Here is a 25,751-nt window from a genome sequence, read left to right as displayed (position 1 = left end):
CTGCTTTGAGAGCTGCAGTGTTCTGCCTCCCTTCACCTGGGAGGGAGCAGTTGCTCAGCTCTCCCGACGGTCCCAAGGCTGGTGCTATCGTAGGCTTCTCTTCTGGGTGTTGTTTCATTTGGGAAGGGATTCAATGTAGCCTTGACATTTTTACATCATGGTAAGGCATAAATACTAATCAAATTTTCAGCAACTGTCAGAAATGCCACTAGCTCTTTGATATTTTTTCCCTGGCTTTAGACTAAAAAGGAATAAAGGAATAAAAGGCAATCCCTATTTTCTCCAAAATGTACCACTAGAAATTCCACCTTAAAGCAGACTGACAAAACAGATATTCTTCCAGAAGAGCAATACTATAATAGTTGGAGTTCCCATTTTTTAAAAAATTTTTTAATGTTTATTTAAAAACAGAGACAAGAGCGTGAGCAGGGGAGTGGCAGAGAGAGAGGGCGACACAGAATTCAAAGCAGGCTCCAAGCTCCAAGCTGTCAGCACAGAGTCTGACTTAGGGCTCGAACCCATGACCTGCAAGATCATGACCTGAGACAAAGTCGGGATGCTTAACCAACTGAGCCATCCAAGCGCTCCTTTCCAAACTTTCTTTAATGAACATGTGCTGCTTTTATAATGGACATAGGGAAGCTTTACTAAAAAAAAAAAAAAGTCTTTACTTAGTACATTACTGGGCTAACTACTTACATCCACTATGAAATCTTCAGCCTTCAGTTCAGTTTCTATAAAGATGTCCTCAGGTTTAGCATCGGCAAGAGCTTTTGAAAGGTTTTTATAGTTTTCCTAGAATAGACAAGACTCTTCACATTAGAACCCCAGGTTTTCATCATTAGTGTTTGTGCCACAAAAGGTTCCCTCTCTAAAAATGGCACTTTACTAGGAAGAGTGGGTAGAGATACTCCCAACAAACACAGAGCGTCTGGCTTATGCCATCCTTCAAACACATCACAATAGAGTGAGTCTCATGACAATATTTTCACATTTAAAAAATGTGGCATTGACTTATTAGTAAAATAAGAGAAAAGTGTCATGAGGCAGGGTGTGGTAATCAGTGTGGCTCATGTTACTGGCTTTCTGGCAAACAGAGAAAACTTCCATGAGCAGGGGATGAAAAGAGATACAGTTATCTGGCATGCACCATCTGGGAGAAGCTGATATAATGTGAAAGAAGAAATTAGTAAATAGCAGGTCCTTAGCGTCTCAGTGAAGCTCATGCAGATACCTTATTTTGAGGCCTCGTTCATTTTCCTGCCTTTAGATCTAGCCAAAATTTGGGGCTCCCTCTCTCATTTCTGGGACGAGAGAGTAAAGGTTTAGGCTAAGTCAGACTTCGGTTCAAATCCTGGCTCACTAACTGCTTATGTAGGCAAGTTGTTTAATCTCTCCCAAGCCTCAGTTCCTTCATCTACAGACCAAAGAACACGTTACTGATGAGAAGATTAAGTAAAAATGAACGTAGAGGGCTTAGAATAGAGTCGTGATATCATGATAGGTTAATGGCTTCCTCTTGGAGCGTTCCCTCTTGGAAGAGAGAGACCTTTCACTATTGATAACTCACCTTTTTGATCTTTGTTGTTCCCTTTGGTTTAGTCTCACCCACAAACTTGTACAGATTACGGTATTCAATTTTTTTTAAAATCTCTCGTGCTGCCTCCAGTTTGGGATCAGAAGAATACAAAATCTCCAGGAAAATGTTATCTGCCAATTTGATAACATTTCAGTTATATTAAGATGAAAAAAAGATTTAAAGACTCATATACTGCTGTACTTCTGAAACAATTTCAAGTGGACACTTACAAATGTAAGCACAGTATAACATTCAATGTCTTAGATTTGCTTCAAGATAATCTAGTGAATGGGAGAGGGTAGATAGAGATGGCTTAAGGCTGGATGATGAGTAAATAGGGGTGTATTAATTTGTTGTCATGCTTTGTTTTCTTAAAGAGAATGATACTTAAGTAATTATACAATTATGTCTGAAATCTACTTCAAAACAGATTAGTATTTTACAGGAGTGGGTGGATGGAGTAGATGAAGCAAAATTGCTGTGTTGATAATTGTTGCAGACAAGTGCTGAGTACATGGAATTTTGTAAACTTCATAATAAAAAGTTTTTTAAAGTTCCAGGGGCACCTGGGTGGCTCAGTCGGTTAAGCGTCCGACTTTGGCTCAGGTCATGATCTCATGGTTCATGGGTTCAAACCCTGCATCGGGCTCTGTGCTGAGGAATAGCTCGGAGCATGGAGCCTGTTTCAGATTCTGTGTCTCCCTCTCTCTCTGACCCTCCCCTGCTCACACTGTCTCTATCTCTATGTCAAAAATAAATTAAACATTTTTTTAAAAAGTTCCATTCCATGATGAAAATAGTTCTTTTTTTTTTTTAAAGATTTTATTTTTTAAGATTTAAAAAAAAGTTTGTTTATTTTGAGGGGTGCCTGGGTGGCTCAGTCAATCAAGCCTTCAACTTTGGCTCAGGTCATGATCTCACAGCTCATGAGTCCAAGCCTCTTGTCAGACCCTGTGCTGACAGCTCAGAGCCTAGAGCTACTTCAGATTCTGTGTCTCCCTCTTTCTCTGTCCCTCCCCCACTCACATTCTGTCTCTCTCTCTCTCAAAAATAAACATTCAAGTTTATTTTGAGAGAGAAAGCAAGAGAGCCCATGAGCGGGGGAGGGGCAGAGAGCGAGAATCCCAAGCAGGCTCCACACTGTCAGTGCAGAGCCCAACTTGGGGCTTGAACCCATGAACTGTGAGATCATGACCTGAGCCAAAATCAAAAGTCAGACACTCAGCTGACTGAGCCACCCAGGCGACCCTAAGATTTTATTTTTAAGTAATCTCTACACCTAACACGGGGCTTGAACTTAGACTGTGAGATGAAGAGTTAGATGCTCTACTAACCGAGATGGTCAAGCGCCCTAGAAGGCAATTCTTTTTTCCTTTTCCTCCAGCTTTTTATTTTGAAAATTTTCAAAATAAAATACCCTTCACCTAAATCCATCAACTGTTAACATTTTCCCACATACGCATACTTTGTATATATGCACAAATTTTTTTCATAGTTCATTGTCAGTTTGGTTTTCATATGACACCCAGTGCTCATCCCAAAAAGTGCCCTTCTCCATGCTCATCACCATTTTCCCTTCTCCTCCCACCCCCATCAACCCTCAGTTTGTTCTCAGTATTTAAGAGTCTCTTTTGGTTTGCCTTCCTCCCTCTCCTTAACTATTTTTTCCCCTCCCCCTCCCCCATGGTCCTCTGTTAAGTTTCTCCTGTTCCACGTATGAGTGAAAGCATATGGTATCTGTCCTTCTCTGCCTGACTTATTTCACTTAGCAGAACACCTTTGAGTTCCATCCACATTGCTACAAATGGCCAGATTTCATTCTTTCTCATTGCCATGTAGTATTGCATTGTATAGATAAACCACATCTTCTTGATCCATTTGTCAGTTGATGGACACTTAGGCTCTTTCCCTGATTTGGCTTATTGTTGAAAGTGCTGTGATGAACATTGGGGTACATGTGCCCCTATGCATCAGCACTCCTGTATCCCTTGGGTAAATTCCTAGCAGTGCTACTGCTGGGTCATAGGGGAGTTCTATTTTTAATTTTTTGAGGAACCTCCACACTGTTATCGAAAGCAGCTGTATCAGTTTACATCCTCACCAACAGTGTAGGAGGGTACCCATTTCTCCACAACCTCGCCAGCATCTGTAGTCTCCTGATTTGTTCATTTTAGCCCCTCTGACTGGTGTGTGCACACACAAATTTTTGATGAAATATTTGAAAATTACAGACATCAAGACGCTTCACTCCTAAGTACTTCTTCATGTATCTTCTACGAACAAGAACATTCTCCTACATAACCACTATGGGGCCAAAAAATTAAACACAGATATAAAAATATCTAAAACAACAGCTTATATTTGAATTTGCTTAATTGTTAAAATAATGCAATTTGTGGATTTTTGTTGCTAGAGAAACCAAGCATTATATCTGACATTAGTTGTCACATTCTTTAGTCTCCTTTAATCCAGAACTAGAATAATCCCCTGATTTATTTCATGATGCTGACATTTTAGAAAGTTCAGGCACTCATTTTGGACAATGTCCCTCATTTTGAACTCATCTGTTTCTTCACCATTAGATTCAAGTTAAAGGTCGTTGTCAAGAACACTATATAATGGATATGCCTGGTTCAATGCATTAGGAGCAATACAATGAGAAGTTACTATTATTGGTTATGTTAAATTCCATTATTTGATTAAAGCAATAATCCCAGCTTTCTCTATTATAAATGTATCTTTCCTTTTGTAAGTAACAAATAATCTACAAGGTAACATTTTGAGACTGTGTGATTATCCCAATAAGTTTTCAACCAATGGTTTAACATTCATTGGTAATCCTTAACTGAATCAATTACTGTATTTTGCAAGATGAATTTTATTAAAAATGGCTTTCCTTGGCAAAATAAAATATTAGCAGCCTTATGTCATTCACCTCACTTACGTGTCCACATTCCTCCCTAATCAATCTATGATTAACACATTCTGAATCCTCTCAGTGATGCTTTTTACAGGTCATCTTTCCATCTACAGTTTCCATGATTTCTTTACATATTATTATACCCACAGTTTGAAAAAATAGCACTTTAACATAATAAGATCACACTTTTCTAATCCATGCCTTTATCGACCTTATTCCTAGGTGAATTAATGGAATGCTTCCTCCATAACAGAATCTCACTTCTTTTTATTTTTATTATTTAAGATTTTATTTAAGTAAGCTACACTCAACATGGGGCTCAAGCTCACAATCCTAAGATCAAGAGTTGCATGCTCTAGGAGCACCTAGGTGGCTCGTTTGGTTAAAGACCTGACTTTGGCTCAGGTCATGGTATCACGGTCCATGAGTTTAAGCCCCACGTTGGGCTCTGTGCTAATGGTTCAGAGCCTGAAGCCTGCTGCAGATCCTTTGTCTTCCTCTCTCTCTGCTCTTCCCCTGCTCATGCTCTGTCTCTGTCTCAAAATATATAAACATTAAAAAAAAAAAAAGAGTCACATGCTCTAACAACTGAGCCAGCCAAGCATCCCTCACTTTTATTTTACTTCTAAAAGTAATCTCTATGCCCAACATGGGGCTTGTACTCATGACACCAAGATCAAGAGTTGGTTACTCGACTGACTGAGCCAGCCAGGTGCCCCAAAATCTCACTTCTTCTTCTTTTCTTTTAATGTTTATTCATTTATTTTTGAGAGAGAGAGTGCAAGCACAAGATGGGGAAGTGCAGAGAAAGGGAGACAGAGAATTCCAAGCAGGCTTTGTGCTGACGTCGTGTGGAGCCCGACGTAGGGCGCAAACCCACAAACCATGAGATCGTGACCTAGCTGAAATCAAGATTCACATGCTCAACTGACTGAGCCACCCAGGCACCCCCCACCCCCAACAGAATCTCACTTCTTGAAAGCCTCCCTAATCCCTGAGATTCATCTCAAAAGGCACCTCACTGTGAAACTTTCCTCAGTTCATCCAAACTAGGTAATTCCTCCTTCCTTTGAACTCTACAGAATTTTACTGATATTGTTCTTGTGCCTATTATCTTACTCTATAAGGTACAGGCTTTGAGGTGGACTTACATTTTCATTTCTGTTGGGTAAGCAGGCAGAAGAATTACTGGATCATATAGGATAAATATATATTTATATGAAAATGCTAAACTTTTTCAAAATGGCTGTACCATTTGCATTCCCACCAGCCATGTGTGACAGCTGTTTGTTCCACATATTTGTATTAAGAAAAGAGTTATGTACAAAAGTAAAGAACGCTGCTTGTATGTTAAATTGAATAGCTATATATTACTCTAAAATAGTGTAAACAACATTCAACTTGGGAGTAATAAGTCTTTATTTGAGTTTTAGCTTTGTCATTTATTAGGATAAGTTGCATTCCCTCACTTGGCCTCTGTTTCCTCATTTGAAGAATTTAAGTATATGATCTCTAAGGTCCTTTTAAATTTAACATTCAAGGGGCGCCTGGGTGGCTCAGTCGGTTAAGCATCCAGCTTCAGCTCAGGTCATGATCTCATGGTTCGTGGGTTTGAGCCCACGTGGGACTCTGTGCTGACAGCTAGCTCAGAGCCTGGAGCCTGTTTCAGATTCTGTATCTCCCTCTCTTTCTGACCCTCCCCTGCTCATGCTGTCTCTCTCTCTCTCTCAGAATTAAATAAAACATTAAAAAAAAATTTATCATTCTAGGGGTGCCTGGGTGACTCAGTCAGTTTAAGTGTATGACTTTGGCTCAGATCATGATCTCATGATTCATGGATTCAAGCCCTGAGTCAGGCTCGGTGCTGACAGCTCAGCCTGCTTCAGATTCTGTATGTCCCTCTTTCTCTTTGCCCCTCCCCTAATTGCGCTCTATCTCTCTCTTTCTCAAAAATAATAAAAAAATAAAAATAAAAAAATAAAAAAAAACTGAAAAAATTAAAAAACAAGAAATGGAGACTTTTAGATAAAGTGAGTTGACTTTTGGAAAAGCAGCAAAAAGGTAAGGAAGGCTCACATGGTCCTATTCCTTCCAGGTTGTGTAGTTAAGGCCAATAAGGATTATACGACTGCTCAGAATAGTTTGCAAGAAAGATAAAATTATCTGTCTTGGGGCACCTGGGTGGCTCAGTCAGTTAAGTGTCTGACTTCATCTCAGGTCATGATCTCATGGTTCATGGGTTCGAGCCCCGTGTTGGACTCTGTGCTGACAGCTAGCTCAGAGCCTGGAGGCTGCTTTGGATTCTGTGTCTCCCTCTCTCTCTGGCCCTCCCCTGCTCTCTCGCTCTCTCTCTCAGAAATAAATAAAGCATTAAAAAAAAAAAAAAGATTATCTGTCTCAAATGATGAAAGCTGGAAAGTCCATAGGCTTGTTCTACCATACTCTGGCAGATAAAGCATCAAAATGTGAACTAATATTTTGCCTAGGAATTTTGACATTAATATAATACCCAAGGGTGTAATCAGTGGACTCATCTCACTGAACCAGGTAAAAGCTAGTCTGGGTATTATAAAATCTTCATGGTGAGCGAGAGCTACGTATAGTCATGTGGTAACACCACATTAGGGGGTGCCTGGGTGGCTCAGTTGATTAAGTGTCCAGCTTTGGCTCAGGTCATGATCTCACAGTTCGTGAGTTCAAGCTCCACATCAGGCTCGCTGCTGTCAGCCTGGAGCCCACTTTGGATCCTCTGTCTTCCCCCCACCCCTCAAAAATAAATAAATCTTAAAAAAAAAAAAAGACTAGGAGTGGCTAGGAGGCTCAGTCAGTTGAGTACCTGGCTTCAGCTCAGGTCATGATATTGCAGTTAATGGGTTCATGCTCTGCAGCAGGCTCTGTGCTGACAGCTCAGAGCCTGCTGCTTTGGATTCTGTCTCCCTCTTTATTTGCCTCTTTTCTGCTTGTACTCTGTCTCTCTCTCTCAAAAATAAATAAATATTTTAAAAAAAGATCACATTAAATTGTATACTTTAGAGTTTGTCAGTTAACCAAAAAATGCATAAAATCCTGAATTCATTTCTTTTCACCAAAAGAAAGTTGAAATGTATATAATGTTACAGGATAACTTGTTAGTACTGGCTTCTGATGATGAAGACTGAAGTTTTTTTTTTTTTTGAAGATGACTTTTTTAAATGTTTATTTTTGAAAGAAAGAGACAGAACGTGAGCAGGAGAGGGACAGAGAGAAAGAGTGACGCAGAATGTGAAGCAGGCTCCAGGCTCTGAGTCGTCAGCACAGAGCCCCATGTGGGGCTCAAACTCACAAACTGTGAGATCATGACCTGAGCCAAAGTTGGAAGCTTAACCACCTGAGCCATCCAGGCACCCAATTTAAGACGACTTTAAAAAAAAAAATTTTTTTTTTAAGGTTTATTTTTGAGAGTGAGAGAGACAGAGTGCGAGTGGGGAGGGGCAGAGAGAGAGAGAGAGAGAGAGAGAGAGAGGGAGACAGAATCCAAAGCAGGCTCAGGGCCTGATGAACCTACGAGCCATGAGATCGTGACCTGAGCCAATGTTGGATGCTCAACTGACTGAGCCACCCAGGCGCCCTGAAGATGACTTTTTAAATACAGCATCATCTGCTTCGTTGTGAACAAAAGTTAAAGTATCCCCAGCTTGCTCAAACTTATATAACCTCTTCTTCCATTCCTATCAACACAACAATGGTAGACAAGTATCTACTATGATGTTTTCAAAACAAAACACAGAAACAATTTACATATATATCTCTTGTGAGTGAATGTGTCATCAATCCAATCTAGATTAATTAACAAGTAGGAAAATCACTTGTTACATTATAAACCTTAAATATCGTTGTACACAATGTTCTGAGTGTACACAAAGATATTTAATATGAGGAATCACTATTTCACTTCTAAGTTTTGGTTTACTTCTGATTGAAAAATGACTAAAAAGTTGTAAGTCTAATAGGGACTCTATTACCTACATGCATATTTTTAAAGAATAATATATACGGTTTTTGTTATTTAAATTTTTGTTTCTTTTGGTTATATTTATTGAAATGGATGTTAAGTCTGCTAAACTCAGCATGAAATATTTGGGCTTATGTATGTCCTTCCCAATCTCGTTTCATTTTCCTTGTAATTCATTTTTATTGTTTTACAGAAATATCGATCTGTGAGTTGTTGAACATGGAGAATATTGGTTCCTCAAAGGCCGCCTGAGAGGCACTGGTGTGAGTCTCATTCTGGCAGTGTGCTGTGGACAGGACCTAGCAGGGATGGGACACCAGTCATACCACACACAGGAAGCTCCTGCAAAGTGATCTTAGCTCACTTTGTGAGCAAAGTGATCTTAGCTCACTTTGTGAGCAAAGTGATCTTAGCCTCAGCCCACTCAGCTTCTGCTGTTTTTGCTCATTTAAAAAATCTTNGCAAAGTGATCTTAGCTCACTTTGTGAGCAAAGTGATCTTAGCTCACTTTGTGAGCAAAGTGATCTTAGCTCACTTTGTGAGCAAAGTGATCTTAGCTCACTTTGTGAGCAAAGTGATCTTAGCTCACTTTGTGAGCAAAGTGATCTTAGCTCACTTTGTGAGCAAAGTGATCTTAGCTCACTTTGTGAGCAAAGTGATCTTAGCTCACTTTGTGAGCAAAGTGATCTTAGCTCACTTTGTGAGCAAAGTGATCTTAGCCTCAGCCCACTCAGCTTCTGCTGTTTTTGCTCATTTAAAAAATCTTCAGCCTTTCCACTGATTCTCTACGAGCTATGTGACTGCTTTCTAACTTTCCTTTTAAACAGAATCAGTTTCATGATCTGCAACGAAGAACTCCAACTTCTGTGGTCTACTTTTGCTTTACTGAGCTTTGTTGCTCAGACAGCACTTTCCCACATTAAAGAACCAACTGCAACACCTTCACCTCTCCCTTCTCACCCTAAGCTGCAGGTTGTGTTTGTGCTGAAATGTGGCAAAATGCTCTTGCTATTCTGTGTTTTATAACAAAAATAACATTAAAAGGGCAAGTCAGGTTTTTAGTCTGGTATTAGTCCAGCTGTATTTTAAGTTAAATAACAATAAATACTGGTACTTAAGGGCCATGTACTATATACCAGGTGTTATGCCTCATTTAAATACTATAACAAAACTATATGCTGGGTGTCAACAGTCCCATTTTATAGATGAGGAAACTAAGGTTCAGAGAGGTTAAATGATTTTATCAAGCTATATAGTTAGTACAAAGCAGAGATAAAACTCAAATCCAAAAGTATATAATCACTAGGGAAGCTAAATATATTGGTATGTTTGGAAAATAACCCATCTGCAATCCAGGCACAGCTCACACTTTATCTGAGATGGCTCTCCTATGTTACTGGCTAGCTCTTACCTGTTAGCTTAGTGAAGGCTTCCATGTCGTCAATCGCTGTGGAAATGTGATACTTTTTCCCTTCAGCACCTATAATCTCTATGTAGGGATCTGCTTTCAGGAAGGCATCTGTAATCCTAAATATCATTTCATAAAAATTTATGCTTATGAGAAAATTTGAATATTTGCTTAATGCCATCCTTAAAGCTAAGGAAAACTTTCTACTTTAGAGAAGTAAAACCCTGAGACATGATGTTCTAAAGACAAATGTTTTTTACAAAACAGAAAAAAGACAACTATGTTTTAATCATACATAAATACATAAATAAGCGCATGGTGATTTGTGTGCTACCATGTTTATTGTGATCCACCATTACGGTAGGGCTTTAGATACATTATCTTACTTATTTAATCTTTCCAACAAGATAGATGTAATCAGCCTTAATTTTACAGATGCAGAAATTAAGTAATTTTCATCTAATCAAGTTAGGAAGACCAGTACGAGGCTCTGAACCTAGCTGAATTAAAAACAAGTAAAAACTTATCAAAGTAACAACCATACAAATAGATGAATGTGTTCTAACTAGTCTGCTCATGTCAATTTAAAACTATTTTAGAGACGTGGAATTAATTACACTCTACTTCTGAACTTTTTTGCTATGGTTCTCACTGGGCCAGGGAGAAGAGGTGACATTCCTATTAGTTTTAGCATTTGCTACTATTTTTGACAAATAATTGACAGGGTAAGGACAGACGTTAGTCTTTATACTTGAAATTAACTTGTCATTAACTTCAGAATGTCAATTATTCACGTCCTATCTCTCACCTTGATGACCTGTATCTGGCACATAAGCAATGACCTGAGGCGAGGTCTAAGGCATGCCAACATCGCCTCTTCATGGCCTGCTGAAGCCAAGTCTTCCATTCTTCATCTATCCCCTTTACCCATTCTCCACCTCTTCCTCCAATTAAGTTCTAACTTTTTGCTAGTTTCTGTTGTGTTTAAGGGAACCATTTTAGATTTGTTCACTTAAAATTCACTTGAATTCATCTAGAAATCTCAACTTGACCCAAGATGGATCCTTTAGCAAAGCTTCATTAAGAAATTTTATACGGATACAGCAGTAGAATTTCTTACATTGTATCAATGATGTTGCCAACTTTGTGTTGATAAGCTCTGCGGTGCAAAGAGGTGCGGGTGTGGAACATGTCATACAGATTCCCAACCTCCTGCAGGAAAACATGAAATAGATATTAATGTAGGCTCAGGTTCTGTTTCCCTTGTTAATAGGTAAGTCCATAGGACAAGGAAAAGGGATGGTGAAGATGGACAAGACCATGCACAAGGACCACCTCATTAAAATCCTTGAGCCCATTAAAAAACTACAAGGTAGTTTGCAACTTTTCTTTTTAGTAAACCAAAATCTATTGTTTTAAGTCTGTGGCAGGTTCTGTTTTAGGCATTTTCAATGCATTTTTTGATCTTCTCAACAAGTCTAGAAGATTAGGCATTATTCTTCTTATATTGTTTATTCTCAAAAGAAAGACTTTATATAGTACAATACCATACTAGTCTTTAGTTACATGACTCTAATCTAGCAGAGAGCTAATGATTTAGTATTTTACCTATTAGGAAACGCTAACATATATCACCAACTGTGGTTAAAGATGAGACTTGACTCAAACTTTCTAGGCTGAAACTTCCGTTCTGCCATTTATTAATTATAGGTCTTCCCTGCTTCAATTTGCTTACCTGTTATGTGGGACAATAATAGTATCTACTTCATAGGGCTGTGAGGGCTGAGTTAATTCACCTAAAGCACTTAAAAGCAGTGCCTAGCACATTACTTAATAAATGTCTGTTGTAATTTTGTTATTATTTAACAAAGCAGTAGAAGTGAAAAGAACTTTAAGATACTTAGAACTGCTAAGCATAAAGAGATTGACAATTTACCAAGTTCTGATTTTTCCAAATTATTGAATGATTACTTCTTGACTTCAAACTATGAACTACACCTTCTTTGTTGTTCCTGTGACCTAACTTACCTTATCTCTAGTACAAATACGCTTCCTATTATCTACTTCACAAACACGGGCAAATTTAATAAAGCGCTGGTAATCAAAGTTATTTTGGATTCCAAGATGATGGCAGTCCCTAGAAAGATTCCAAAGCAGAGAGATGAAATTTTTCAACAAGAAAACTGTACCTTAAATATTAACACTAAATGTATACAGTAATTTTATTTTTTATTTTATTCATTTATTTAAATAAAGTTTATATATATTTAAAGGATATGAGGATTTTAACCAATTTTTCTCAAGTGTTCAGTGCAAACCTGGCAAAATAATCCCATTTGTCCACATCAATGCCATTTCTTTTATTGGCCACGATCTCATAAAGGAAGCTTTTCTCCTTAGGACGCCCTTTGTATGGCCACTGGAAGAGAAGACAACTCACCAAAAGTTTTACGATATGGACGAAATCTATTTACAAGCAAAGCAACTGTGTTAATCTAAACACTATAAACAGAGGGGGCCCTGGGTAGCTCAGTCAGTTGAGTGTCCAACTTTGGCTCAGGTCATGATCTCACAGTTCATGAGTTCAAGCCCTGCATCGGGCTCTGTGCTGACAGCTCAGAGCCTGGAGCCTGGTTTGGATTCTGTGTCTCCCTCTCCTTCTGCTCCTCCTGGCTCACACACTCTCTCTCTCAGAAATAAACATAAAAAAATTTTAAATTAAAATAAAATAAAAATTATATAGACACTTGACTGGGAATGTGAGGTAAGTTAGAAAGTTCTACTTTTTCCTTCTTCCACCTAATTCCTAAACTAGTAGAAAAAGGAAGAAAAAATGCTAAGGTATGTGATATCCTGTTAATACCAAGCCTTATGCCATTGAAAGAATCCTAACTCTGTTATTACACTTCCCATAATGAGCAAACTCTCTTTTTTTCTTGGTTTAAAGGTTTCTTTAAAATTTAAGACCTGGGGCCCCTGAGTGGCTCAGTCAGTTAAGCATCGACTTTGGCTCAAGTCATGCTCTTGTGATTCATGAGTCTAAGCCCTGTGTTGGGCTCTGTGCTGACAGCTCAGAGCCTGGAGCCTGCTTCAGATTCTGTGTCTCCCTCTCTCTCTGCCCATCCCATTTGGACCCTCTATCCTTCTCTCTCTCTCTCAAAAATAAATAATCATTAAGATTTTTAAAATTAAATTAAATTAAAAAATACTTTATTTTTAAGTAATCTCTGCACCCAATGTGGAGTTTGAACTCACAATCCCGAGATCAACACTCGTGTAGTCTACCAACTGAGCCAGCCAGATGCCCTGAACATGTTAATTTTAATGGAGAAACAGAACATACCTTTTACATTTTTCAAATAAGGTTACTTCAGGCTTCTATATAGAATACTAAATATATATTCATCAAAATATATTCATCAAAAAACATTTACGTATATATTTTAATTTGGGGGGGTAACTTCTAAAGAACTCAGTCAAGAGATGAAAAACATAGATAACGGGGGTTTTTTTTTTGCATTAATCAGTAGAAATATATAATGTATTTTATCTTTTATTGCCCCTAAATAGCCAAATATGTCTCTTCAAATAGCTTTGAAGGATTAAAAAATAAATAAATCAACTCTGAAGGAAACTAGAAAGACTAGATGGAAAACATAGTCAATTCAAATTAAGTTGTACACAAACTTACCAAAGAATCTTTGATTGGTGATTCAAGTGGTCCTGTAATTTGTTCCTTGATAAAGGAAATATCTTCTTCAGGGATGAGACCGTAATGTTCCATGACAGCTTTGATTCCATTAGAATTAACTAGGTGCTCAAACATCTCCACTGAGCCCTGTTCATGCTAGGAAAAGTCAACACAATATGGTCTGTTATAGACTCTAGTCCATTTGGGACCCCAGATAATCCAAATTATTCTTGATTCCAGGTAATTCAGAGATAAGGTTCCATTGCATTTTAATTATCTAGTTCCCAACTGCCATTTTACAGATATTTATAAAAACCTGTTAAATTTGTCTATAAACAAAGTTTTTACATATCATGTTCATCATTACCTCATAAATATATTTAATGAGATATAATCATTTGCTATACAGAAATATTGTATAGTACAGTACAGAAGAATATTACCCAGTCATACAGATGGGATCCTGCTTTAATGAGTATCACTATAAAATTCAGTTCTATTGTTTCATCAGGCTTAGAACGTTTGAAGTTACAAATTCTGTTAGCACTTCCATCTGGTGGTGAAAAGGAGTAACTGCAAACTTGCCAGTTAAGAACAAAAGTGCTTTAGAGTTCTGAAGTCAAGATCTAGGGGGGAATCTCAAATTGGCCCCTTTTTAGTCATCTGTCTGTCTCTGCTCACTCATTCATAATTATAAACATCAAATGATCCCCTGAAGATACTGACAACATTACAGGTCTTACCAAAAACTGACTCAATATGAAAACAAAAACCTGAATGGTCCTGTAACTATTTTTTAAAAAGTGTATCAAGATGGTGATGCTTTCCGTTTTGGTTTTCNAGGGATACAGGAGTGCTGCTGCATAGGGGCACATGTACCCCAATGTTCATAGCAGCACTTTCAACAACAGCCAAAGCATGGAAAGAGCCTAAGCGTCCATAAACTGATGACTGGATCAAGAAGATGTGGTATATTTATACAATGGACTACTACATGGCAATAAGAAAGGATGAAATCTGGCCATGTGTGGCAACATGGGTGTGTATCAAGATACATATTAATTACAAGGAAAAAACAGTTTAAGTTTATAGTGAAGAAATTTGGTAAACATTGCCTTAATCAAGTGATCAAAGTTAATGTCACCAGTAATAAGTTAAAAACAGAGTTTTTGTGCCTCTGATGTGATATGCTAAAGAAGATATAATGTGGCATTCTGCCAAAAATAGTCTGACACTATGTATAACAAAACTGCAAAAATCAGACAAACTGAGGGACATATCAGAAACAACTCACCTGTAGTCTTCAAAAAATAACAAGATCATGAAAGATGAAGACTGAAGAATTATTCCAGATCAAAGGAGACTAAAGAGAAATAGCAACTAAGTATGACTTATATATGGATCGTGGAGAAAAAAAGTTGTCTTTCTCCTTTTCTGCATGGACAATTGATGAAATTTGAAAGAAATTATAAATGAAATAATAGTACAGAATGAATATTAATTTCTTGATTTTGGTATTTGTACTGAGGTTATGTAAGAGAATGTTCTTGTTTTTAGGAAATTCCCACTGAAATATTTAGGAATACAAGTGTATGTCTACAACTCAGTTTCAAATAGTTCAGAAAAAATTTTACTTTTTAAAAGATTTTTATTTTTAAGTAATCTCCACACGCAACATGGGTCTCAAACTTACAACCCAGAGACGAAGAATCTCACGCTCCACAAACTGAGCCAGCCAGGGACCCCCCAAAAATGTATTTATACAGAAAAATTTAAGTTCTACAAACATAGCATGGACAAGAACAATGAAAATTATAAGCAGCTTAGGAGTAAATATAACAAAAGATATAGAAGACCTTTATGGAAAAGATTATAAAATTTATAATAGAAGAGGAAAGGGACAAAGATACTCCATAAAAGTGTGAACAGATATTATAAAGTAATAATAATTAAAGTGTGAAATAGAAGAGAATCCAGAAGGATTCATCATATATGGAAAGTTAATAGATGTTGGGGTTTGTTATAGATCAGTATGGAAATGAACTATTCAATAAACAATTATCCATGTTTTAAAAAATACGTTAGATTTCTACTATGGATATAAATGAATCCACATGAGTTAAGGACTGATATGTGAAAGGCCAAATATTTATTATTTTAAAAAATATATTTATTTATTTACTTATTTATTATTTATTTTATTTATTTAGTATTTGAGAGAGAGAGAGAGAGTGGTGTGTGAGAGCAGGGGAGAGGGGCAGAGGGAGAGAAAAGAGGGAATCCTAAAGCAGGATTCCATGCTCACTATGGAGCCTGATGTGGGGCTGAATCCCATGACCCTGGGACCATGATCTGAGCTGAAATCAAGAGTCGGATGCTCAACCGAGTCAGCCAGGTGCCCCAGAAGGTCAAATATTTAAATAAAAAGATGTGAAGATGGCTGAGTAGATCCTATTTAGATCAGCCTTGCAGGAGAAAACAACTATTGAGTCTGGACAACTTCCTAAAAGTACTGGAAAGTGACCAAAGTAGGCAGATGTCAGAGGGAAGTTAATACTTGGAAGAAAAAGAGCACTGAGCAATATTCCAGTTCTTTTATGGCCTTAAGTATGAGGCTCTAAGAAAGCAAAACTATAGAGAAACTGTACATCTTAGTTGAAGAACCAGAATGCTTCATTAAAATTTAAAATTTGTTTCTCAAAAGGCACCATTAAAAAAAAATGAATTGGAGGGGCGCCTGGGTGGCTCGGTTGGTTAAGCATCTGACTTTGGCTCAGGTCATGATCTCACAGTTTGTGAGTTAGAGCCCCACGTGGAGCACTGTGCTGACAGCTTGGAGCCTGGAGCCTGGAGCCTGTTTCAGTCTGTGTCTCCCTCTCTCTGACCCTCCCCCACTCATGTTCATTCTCTCTCTCTCTCTCTCTCTCTCAAAAATAAACAAACATTAAAATTTTTTTAAAAATGAATTGGAGGGGTGCCTGGTATGCTCAGTTGGAAGACCATGTGACTCTTGATCTCAGGACATGAGTTTGAGCCCCATGTTGGGTGTAGAGATTACTTAAGTGAATGAATTTGCAATAGAATGAAGAAAAAATATTCATAATACATATGTCTGACCATTATATATATAGTTACTACAGATACTGTTATATAGTTATATATATAATTAATCAAATCAACAATTAAAAGGCAAACAAAAACATTTTTTAAATGGGCTAAATGTTGAAAGAACATTTCACAGAAGAAAATAAATCTATAACAAAGTACAGGGGGGCGCTTGAGTGGTCCCCCCCTTTTAAAAAGTTTATTTATTTATTTTGAGAGAGAGAGAGAAAGAGAAAGCATGTGCATAAGGGGGGAAGGGGCAGAGAGTGTGGGAGAGAGAATATCCCAAGCTGTCAGCACAGAGCCCAATGCAGGGCTCTATCCCACGAACTGGGAGATCATGACCTGAGCCTAAATCAAGAATTGGACACCAACACTCAACTGACTGAGTCACCCAGATGTCCTTGGCAATTTCTTATAAAGTAAACATGCACCTACTTTATGATCTAGCAATTCTACTCTTAGGTATTTTACCTAAGAGAAATGAAAGCATTTTCCACAAAAATTACATACAGTGATGTGTATAGCAACTTTATTTGTAATAGCCAAAAAAGTGAAAACAACCCAAATCATATCAAAGGGAAAAAGGACAAACAAATCACAGCTTATTCACACAATGGATTACTACCTCGGCAATAAACAGGGATCAACAGGTGATTCATGCAACATGAATGAATCTCACAATCATTATGTTGTATGAATAAAAGCAAGATATTAAAGGGTATCTATGATATGATTCTACTTATATTAAATCTAAGAATAGGCAAAACTAATCTAGGTTTATAAAAATCAGAAGGTGACAAGGGAGAGGTGGCCATTGACTGAGAAGAGAGTTTTCCAAGAAGATGAAGACATTCTGTGTCCTGACTTGGGTAGTTATTACATAGATGTATATATCTGTCAAAATTCACTGAACGATGGTGCCTGGCTGGCTCAGTCAGCAGAGTGTATGACTCTTGATCTCGAGGTTGTTAGTTTATAACCCATGTTGGGTGTGGAGGTTACTTAAAATAAATACACAAATAAAAAAATTAAGATTGGTACAATTTACTATATGTGAATTATTCCTTTATAAAAAAATTTAACATTTATTTATTTTTGAGAGAGGGAGTGCTAGTGGGGGAGGGAAAGATAGGGGGAACAGAGGATCTGAAGCAGGCTCTATGCTGACGCAGAGAGTGCAATGCAGGGCTTGAACTCACAAGCTGTGAGCTGAAATCAAGAGTCAGGTGCCTAACCGACTAAGCCATCCAGGTGCCCCTTGAATTATTCCTTTCAAAAAAAAAAAAAAAAAAGAAAGAAAATAAGGATGTCTGACTGCCTCATTTGGGAAAGCATGTGACTCTTGATCTCAAGGCCATGAGTTTGAGCCCCATGTTAGGTGTAGAGATTACTCTAAGAAATATATGAAAGAAAGAAAAAGAAAGAATGAAAGAAAGAGAGAGAGAGAGGGAGAGAAGAAAGAAAGAAAGGGAGGAAGAGAGGGAGGAAGATAGGAAGGAAGAGAAAGAGAGGAGGGAGGGAAGAAGGTAAGGAGGGAGGAAGGCAGGAGGAAAGGAAGGGAAAGAAAAAGAAAGGAAGAAGGCAGGCAGGCAGGAAGGAAAGAAATAAAGGATGACATGGAAGGAGGATTCAGTACATATTTACTTTTACTCTAGGTTCCAGAAATACAGTGTGGTAAAAAGTGGAAGCCAGCCTAACTTCACTTTCCAAAGCCTGATTCCAAAAATATGGCTCAGCCACCTCCAAATCCCGAATTATAAAATGGTTCATTTAATATAACCAATGAAACTTGGCTGGTATCAGTTACTTCATGATCAAAATGGAGTTAGCTTTTATTTTTCAGTAATATGATAGAATAGTAAAAGCATTAAATTAGAAGCTAGAAAGCCTGGTTTTCTACTGCTGGCTCTACCATTTAACAGTTTGGTGATTTTTTTTGTGTATCAGTTCAATACACCCCAGTGAGCTTCAAGTTCCTTGACACTTATAAAAATGGAGATAATGATTCCTTCCTTACAGACTACGGTGAGATAAAATGAAACATTATATATTTGTATACGAATGCACCCTAAAAACTCTAATGGGGAGATATACTGTAATACAGCAATGGTTGCTTAAATAGTCTTCACTTTATTGACTATTGAATATATGAATACATACCGTCCATTCCACATCTGGGCGAGCAAGTGGAATAAATCTTCCATCAAACATATGAGAAAATGGCCCATGACCTTAAAAAACAAAAGCAGCCTTAGAACAAGACAATTGCTTGTAAATTGGTAAAAAGTGAATCTATTTTTTAATCTTTTTAGCCTAAATTGAGTATCAACAGAAATTAATAATCTATAAGTACATTACAAAAAGGAACAAAAAATCCTTCTTTCCTATTTTCTAAAACAAGAAACAAAAACATACAGGAAAGTGAGCTGCCCATGGAGGGGTCTTTGAGCTATCAGAGCTTACATACATCTGATGAAAGGACAGTTTTGTGTAACTAAAAGGAATATTAATGAAAAATTTTGGCATCTTCAGATTGAATATTTATTCAATCTTTTAAGATAATATTTTAAGATAATCCACTGGGTAGAGGAAGAAAATAATAAAACTTTATTTTTCTACTCTCATCCCTTTAAAAACATCTATTTTCATGTAAATTTTATAATGTACAAAGTATGTTTTAGAATAAATATATACACTTGGGTTTTTGCTGCTGATGTGGGCAACCAAAAGTGGAGATCACTAGTTTATCTTATTCCTAAGTGATATTAACATTCCACTCATTTAATAATATGAAACTTTGTTGACACACAACTCTGTAATTATTAGAATTTCTGAAGTGAGTTACTTGGCTAAAGAGGGACCCCACCTGGACCAGCCCTGGGCCTTTCTGCATGTCACAGTCTATATAAAAAGGCTCACTAATGCAGTGCTCGAAATCAAGAGTTGGACGTGTAACCAACTGAGCCAGCCAGGCACCTGTTTTTCTCTTTCTTTGTGAACGAAGGATGATATGCCTCTACTTGGATTTAAGTGGTCTAAGACCTCACATGGGTCAGGGAAGAAAAGGAGTTCTCTAAATCTGTTGTTAATCTGCTAGGGAAGATTATGTATTATAGGTATGAGAAGAATGGATTTGATAAAGTAACTGGAAGAAAATGGCAACAAGAAGAATAAAAGAACGATAAAACTCACATCATCCTAAATACAGTAGTCAAAAGTCTCACTCTCAAAGGTCCTTTTGGGGCACCTGGGTGGCTCAGTCATTTGAGTGTCCTCCTCTTGATTTTGGTTTAGGCCATGATCCCAGGGTTGTGGGATCAAGCTCCACATTGGGCTCCACAGCATGGAGCCTGACAGGGATATTCTCTCTCTCTCTCTCTCTCTGTCTCAGTCTCTGTCTCTGTCTCTCTGTCTGTCTCTCTCCATCTCCCTTGCCCTCCACCCCTCACACTCTATCTCTAAAAATTTTTTTTAATTAAAAATTTAAATATCTTAAAAAAAAAGAAAGTCCTTTCATATAACTTGTAGCAAAATTGTTTAATGTAGGAAATACATTTAAAGACCACAAAAAAGAATAGCAAAGCTTTGGGCTTATGAATCATCCTAGGAAGAAGCTATGGCACATTTATATTAATGTTAACTGCAGAATTAAAACACAAGTTTCATATTTCTTTCCATCAGTTAGATTTTTTTAATTTCAAAAAGAGATAACATGTTATGGTTTTACATTAACAACTTTGGTTCTTTGTACAGCATACCGAGATCATGACAAAGGCCAGCAATCTGAACACAGAGCACATCTCGTTCACTTATCTGCAGCTCTGGTTGTTTTTCACGTAGTGCACGAACCAGACATCCTGCTAGATACCCTACGCTGCAAAGTAAGTAAGACAAAAAACAACATAAAGTCACTCTTCCCTTCGAAAGATGATACTTCTGGAACTCAAGAATTTTGTGTGTGTGTGTGTGTGTGTTTCCTGTTTTATTTATTTATTTATTTTTTTTACAAATAGTTTATTGTCAAATTAGTTTCCACATAACACCCAGTGCTCATCCCCACAAGTGCCCTCCTCCATGCCCATCCCCCCTCCCCCCAAATCCATCAGTCCTCAGTTTTTGTCAGCATTCAAGAGTCTCTCATGGTTTGCCTCTCTCCCTTTCCCCCACCATTTCCGCCCTTCTTCTCCCCCTTGTTCCTCCGTCAAGTTCCTCCTAATCCTCCTATACGTGCAAACATATGATATTTGTCCTTCTCTGCCTGACTTATTTCGCTCAGCATAACACCCTCAAGGTCCATCCATGTTGCTACACATGGCCAGATTTCATTGTTTCTCATTGCCATGTAGTATTCCATGGTATAGATAAACCACATCTTCTTGATCCATTCATCTGTTGATGGACACTTAGGCTCTTTCCATGTTTTAGCTATTGTGGAGAGTGCTGCTATGAACATTGGGGTACATGTGCTCCTATGCATCAGCATTTCTGTATCCCTTGGGTAAATTCCTAGCAGTGCTATTGCTGGGTCATAGGGGAGTTCTATTGTTAGTTTCCTGAGGAACCTCCACACTGTTTTCCAGAGGGGCTGTACCAGTTTACATTCCCACCAACAGTGTAGGAGGGTGCCCGTTTCTCCACATCCTCGCCAGCATCTAGAGTTCTCTGATTTGCTCATTTTAGCCACTCTGACTGGCGTGAGGTGGTATCTCAGTGTGGTTTTGATTTGTATTTCCCTGATGAGGAGGGATGCTGAGCATCGTTTCATGTGTCTGTTGGCCATCTGGATGTCCTCTTTGGAGAAGTGTCTGTTCATATCTTCTGCCCATTTCTTCACTGGGTTGTTTGTTTTTCAGGTGTGGAGTTTGGTGTGGAACTCAAGAATTTTAATATGTTTTTCAAATGTTTTAATATATTTCTACAAAGAGTTAACAGAATAGTCTATTTCAGAACTAGGCAAAAACTCACCAACAGAATCCCCAAATCAGGACCTATTGGCTCACAATCAGTAATTAGGGAAATGCAAAATTGAAACCACAATAAGATACTCCCTCAAACTCATTAGATAGACTGTTTAAAAAAAAAAACCACATACAAAAAAAACCCCACAAAAAACAAAACAAATGTTGGGCAGGATGTGGAGAAATTGGAACCTGTACACCGTTGCTGGGAATGTATAATGGTGCAACCACTATGAAAAAGAATATAGTGGTTCCTTAGAAAATTAAAACTAGAATTATCATATGATCCAGCAGTTCCACTCGGGATATATAACCAAAAACGCTGAAAGCAGAGTCTCAGAGAGGTATAAGCACACCCGTGTTCCTAGCAGCACTCAGTCACTCCACACCAGAACTCTGTCTGCTCCCACCCACCTCCTGTTCTGAGCAAGCTCGAGTCTATGTGGATGATGTGACCATTGAGGACTTGTCAGGCTACATGGAATATTACTTGTATATTCCCAAGAAAATGTCCCACATGGCAGAAATGATGTACACCTGATAGCAAGAAGCTAATTAATATGCTTTAAACCAGTAAAGGGTTGTCAGATTTAGTTAATGGTAGACCTTGTGGCCACACTGTGTGAGAAGACGTCTCCTTCTGCTCACTGTGGGTGCAATAAAAGCTTTTCTCAAAAAAAAAAAAAAATCAAAGAGGTAGGAGCAACCCTCCTCTCACAAACAAAGGAATAAACAAAATGTGGTATAAACATACAAAAGAATACTATTCAGTCTTAAAAAAGAAGGAAATTCTCACACATGCTCTAATATAAATGAACTTTGAGAAAATTATGCTAAGTGAATTAAGCCAGTCACAAATAGATAAATACTGTACGACACCACTTATAAGAGGTACCTAGAGTAGTTAAATTCATAGAAACAAGAAAGTAGGATGGTTATGGCCAGGGGCTATGGGGAGAGGAGAATGAGGAATTGTTATTTAATGGAGACAGAGTTTCAGTTTTGCAAGATAAAGAAGTTCTAGAGTTTGGTTGCACAATTTGGATGTATTTAACACGAACTATACACTTAAAAATGGTTAAGATGGTAAGTTTTATATTCCGTGTATTTTACCACGATTTTTTTTTTCAAAAAAGCAGGTCTTCTGTCTTTATAACATAGATTGAAGATATAGTGCCTAACAAATGTTAAATGCACCTTTAGCACTTCCCTCTGAAAGTAATTCCTAAATGAATACAGTATCTTTTTTTCTCTGCTTAAACCTGAACTCCATGAAGTTGAAACAATTGCTATCATGTTGGTCTGGTAGGGCCTAGTAAGTTTTCAATAAATATTTGTTGATGAATGAATAAACATCTGAGTAGATACTTATGTTTGGCTAATTAAAAACACTTCAAACACACACACACACACTCGAAACAAACAAACGAAAGTAAAACCGTGTGAGTACTCCATGAAACCTAAAAAACTGTCCAGTTCTTTCCACCCCAGTCCATGTTCTCCCGGCTCTAGATTTCATAATGGAAAAGTAGAGCAAATTCTCAACTTAGTTGTTTGTAAGAGAGGTGCCACTTTCTCTAAGTTTGTGAATGCTTTTCTGATTTATACATTTCCTGCTAGGTTAAGAATATTATTTGGTTTCAAAGAGAAATTCTTTACAAGACTAAACAGGAAAATTAAATAATCAAATTTACAACGCTGTTATACCAGTAACCAACCCATATTTAAACACAAATATGTCATCAAAATGGCCTGTCAATAGACACTTTCATTTTCTTTCCAGTAAGGATCTGAATTAGCTTATAGGAATACATAAAATTGGGGTGCCTGGTGGCTCAGTCAGTTAAGTGTCTGACTTTGGCTAAGGTCATTATCTTCCAGTTTGTGAGTTCAAGCCCTGCATCAGGCTCTGTGTTGACAGCTCACAGTCTGGAGCCTGCTTTGGATTCTGTGTCTCCCTCTCTCTCTCTCTCTGCCCCTCCCCCGCTCACATACAGTCTCTCATTTAAAAAAAAAAGAATACATAAAATATAGCAAGGTAAATCAAAGCCATTTCTCAACAACAAAATATGGATATTATTACTATTTTGTAAAACTATTCTCTAAAAGATAAGATGAGATCATCACTTCATAGGATAAGTACTTAATAACTGTAAATTCCCCATCAACTACCATCTTACCCTAGACTGTGCTCAAATCGATTGTGCGAAGCGCCTGGAAAAATATAGTAACTGCCACCCAACTGTTTGATATATCGAAGCCGCTGAAATTGAGGTGTGTCGATGATTCGGATGAGGAGAGGGTGGAGTTCAATGTGGCCATGGATAGGATCATTAATTACCTAGAAAATTATGTTTAAATTAATACCAGTAACAATATATAATTCCACCTAGAATTTTTGTGCAGCCATTCCTATCTACAGTGAACAGTCAAAGCTACTCAATTGTTCTCAAGTAAGAACACTTCTACAGGAAATAACAAGATATTAATATCATTACCTTATTTAGGTATCACTACCAGACAGATCAAGTATATTGGATCTGGGTATATTTTACTTCTTAATGGATTCTAATATAGAAAAATAAGGATTTCTATTTTTTAATTGTGTATATGATTTGATTAGCTTTTAATAAGTTAGTCTTGTATTCAAGTTAAACATACTTATTTAAACACTCATTCAGATCATATAGGCCTTAGTACTATAGACAACGTGTCTATTTTTTTCCTAAATGTATATATATGGTACCCATTAGGGAGAGAAGGAGTGAGAAAGAAAGGAAGGGAAGCTTCCTACTATATAGATAAGAAATCTTAGGCAGGAAAATCAAATTCTATACTATTCAGTGTCACTCAGAAAAACCTATACTTAGTAAAGATAAATTTTACAATTATTTGTTACTCTAAGTTTAAACAGGGTTAAATAGAGGTGAAGATTTAATGCCCCTCTGTTTCTTTTTTCTTTTTTTATGTTCCTTAAAATAAAGATACATCTTTCTTAACTATCCATAACTGCCTTTTAAAGAGAAAGAAAATAAAAGAGGGGTGCTTGGGTGGCTCAGGTGGTTAAGTGTCTGACTCTTGATCTTGGCTCAGGTCATGATCTCATGTTTCTGAGTTTCTGAGTTTGAGCTGCGCATAGGGCTCTGCACTGGTGGCAAGGCGCCTGCTTGGGATTCTGCCCCTCCCCGACTTGTTCTCTCTCTCTCAAAATAAATAAATAATTTAAAAAAAATTTAAAAAATTTAAAAAGAAAAGGAAAAAGGAACTTAATAAATGATCTAATTCATGGTTTTCAAACTGCTTCAAATTTTTCCATGAAGTTCCTTAAAAATGTATGGAATTCTAGGAGGTGAAGGGCCTTCACTATCCCATTTACTGCCATATTCTCAGAATTCATCACATAGTATAATGTCTGGTACATAGCAGGAACTCAAATATGTTTCAAATGGTTACTGTTGAATGGCCATTGCAAAGATACAAATATTTTTTAAAGGTTTATTTATTTTTGAGGGCAGGGAGACAGAGGATCAGAAACAGGCTCTGCGCTGACAGCAGTGAGCCCAATGTGGGGCTCAAACCCACGAACCATGAGATCATGACTTGAGCTGAAGTTAGAGGCTCAACCAACTAAGCCACCCATGTGTCCCAAGATACATATGTTAAGATTCTATTATAGTTAAAGTGTACCATGCCCATATATAGATATATATATATAAAACAATGAATTACAGAAGCTCTATGCTGTAAAGAAGCTTAACAGGGCCATCTGGTCCAACATTTGAACATGCTGGTGATAAGGAAGTCATTTCCTTAATTTTTTTAAATGTTTATTTAATTTTGAGAGAGAGAAGGGCAGACTGCAAGTGAAGGAGGGGAAGAGAGAGAGGAAGAGATGAAATTGGAAGCAGGTTCCAGGCTCTGAGCTGTCAGCACAGAGCCCAACGTGGTATTTGAAACCACTGTGATCATGATGTTTAACTGAATGAGCCACCAAGGCACTCCATGGTAGTCATTTTCTATAAAAATAGCTCAAGTTGTGTAGCAACAACCTGAGTCAAGTAATGACTAGAATTTACAATTTTGTTAAGCAATATTA

General features: G+C 37.5%; 1 protein-coding gene across 1 annotated transcript in view; it reads right to left on the bottom strand.

Moving 5' to 3' along the window:
- The window catches only part of SAMHD1 (SAM and HD domain containing deoxynucleoside triphosphate triphosphohydrolase 1), a 48,895-nt gene that overhangs the window by 10,173 nt on the left and 12,971 nt on the right, over window positions 1–25,751 (bottom strand). The window contains exons 4-13 of the mRNA XM_077778850.1: window positions 23,836–23,996; window positions 20,456–20,571; window positions 18,858–18,928; window positions 13,590–13,745; window positions 12,217–12,317; window positions 11,927–12,035; window positions 11,019–11,110; window positions 9,902–10,017; window positions 1,571–1,710; window positions 700–795 (exon numbers count right to left, since the gene is read on the bottom strand). Of these exons, the coding sequence (XP_077634976.1) occupies window positions 700–795; window positions 1,571–1,710; window positions 9,902–10,017; window positions 11,019–11,110; window positions 11,927–12,035; window positions 12,217–12,317; window positions 13,590–13,745; window positions 18,858–18,928; window positions 20,456–20,571; window positions 23,836–23,996 (1,158 nt within the window). The remainder of the gene's footprint in view (window positions 1–699; window positions 796–1,570; window positions 1,711–9,901; window positions 10,018–11,018; window positions 11,111–11,926; window positions 12,036–12,216; window positions 12,318–13,589; window positions 13,746–18,857; window positions 18,929–20,455; window positions 20,572–23,835; window positions 23,997–25,751) is intronic.

This window comes from Crocuta crocuta, unplaced genomic scaffold, assembly GCF_008692635.1.
Source record: "Crocuta crocuta isolate KB4526 unplaced genomic scaffold, BGI_CrCroc_1.0 scaffold248, whole genome shotgun sequence".
Taxonomy (NCBI): domain Eukaryota; kingdom Metazoa; phylum Chordata; class Mammalia; order Carnivora; family Hyaenidae; genus Crocuta; species Crocuta crocuta.
The sequence above is the reverse complement of the archived record's forward strand: the minus strand, read 5'-3'. Positions and strand labels throughout refer to the sequence as shown.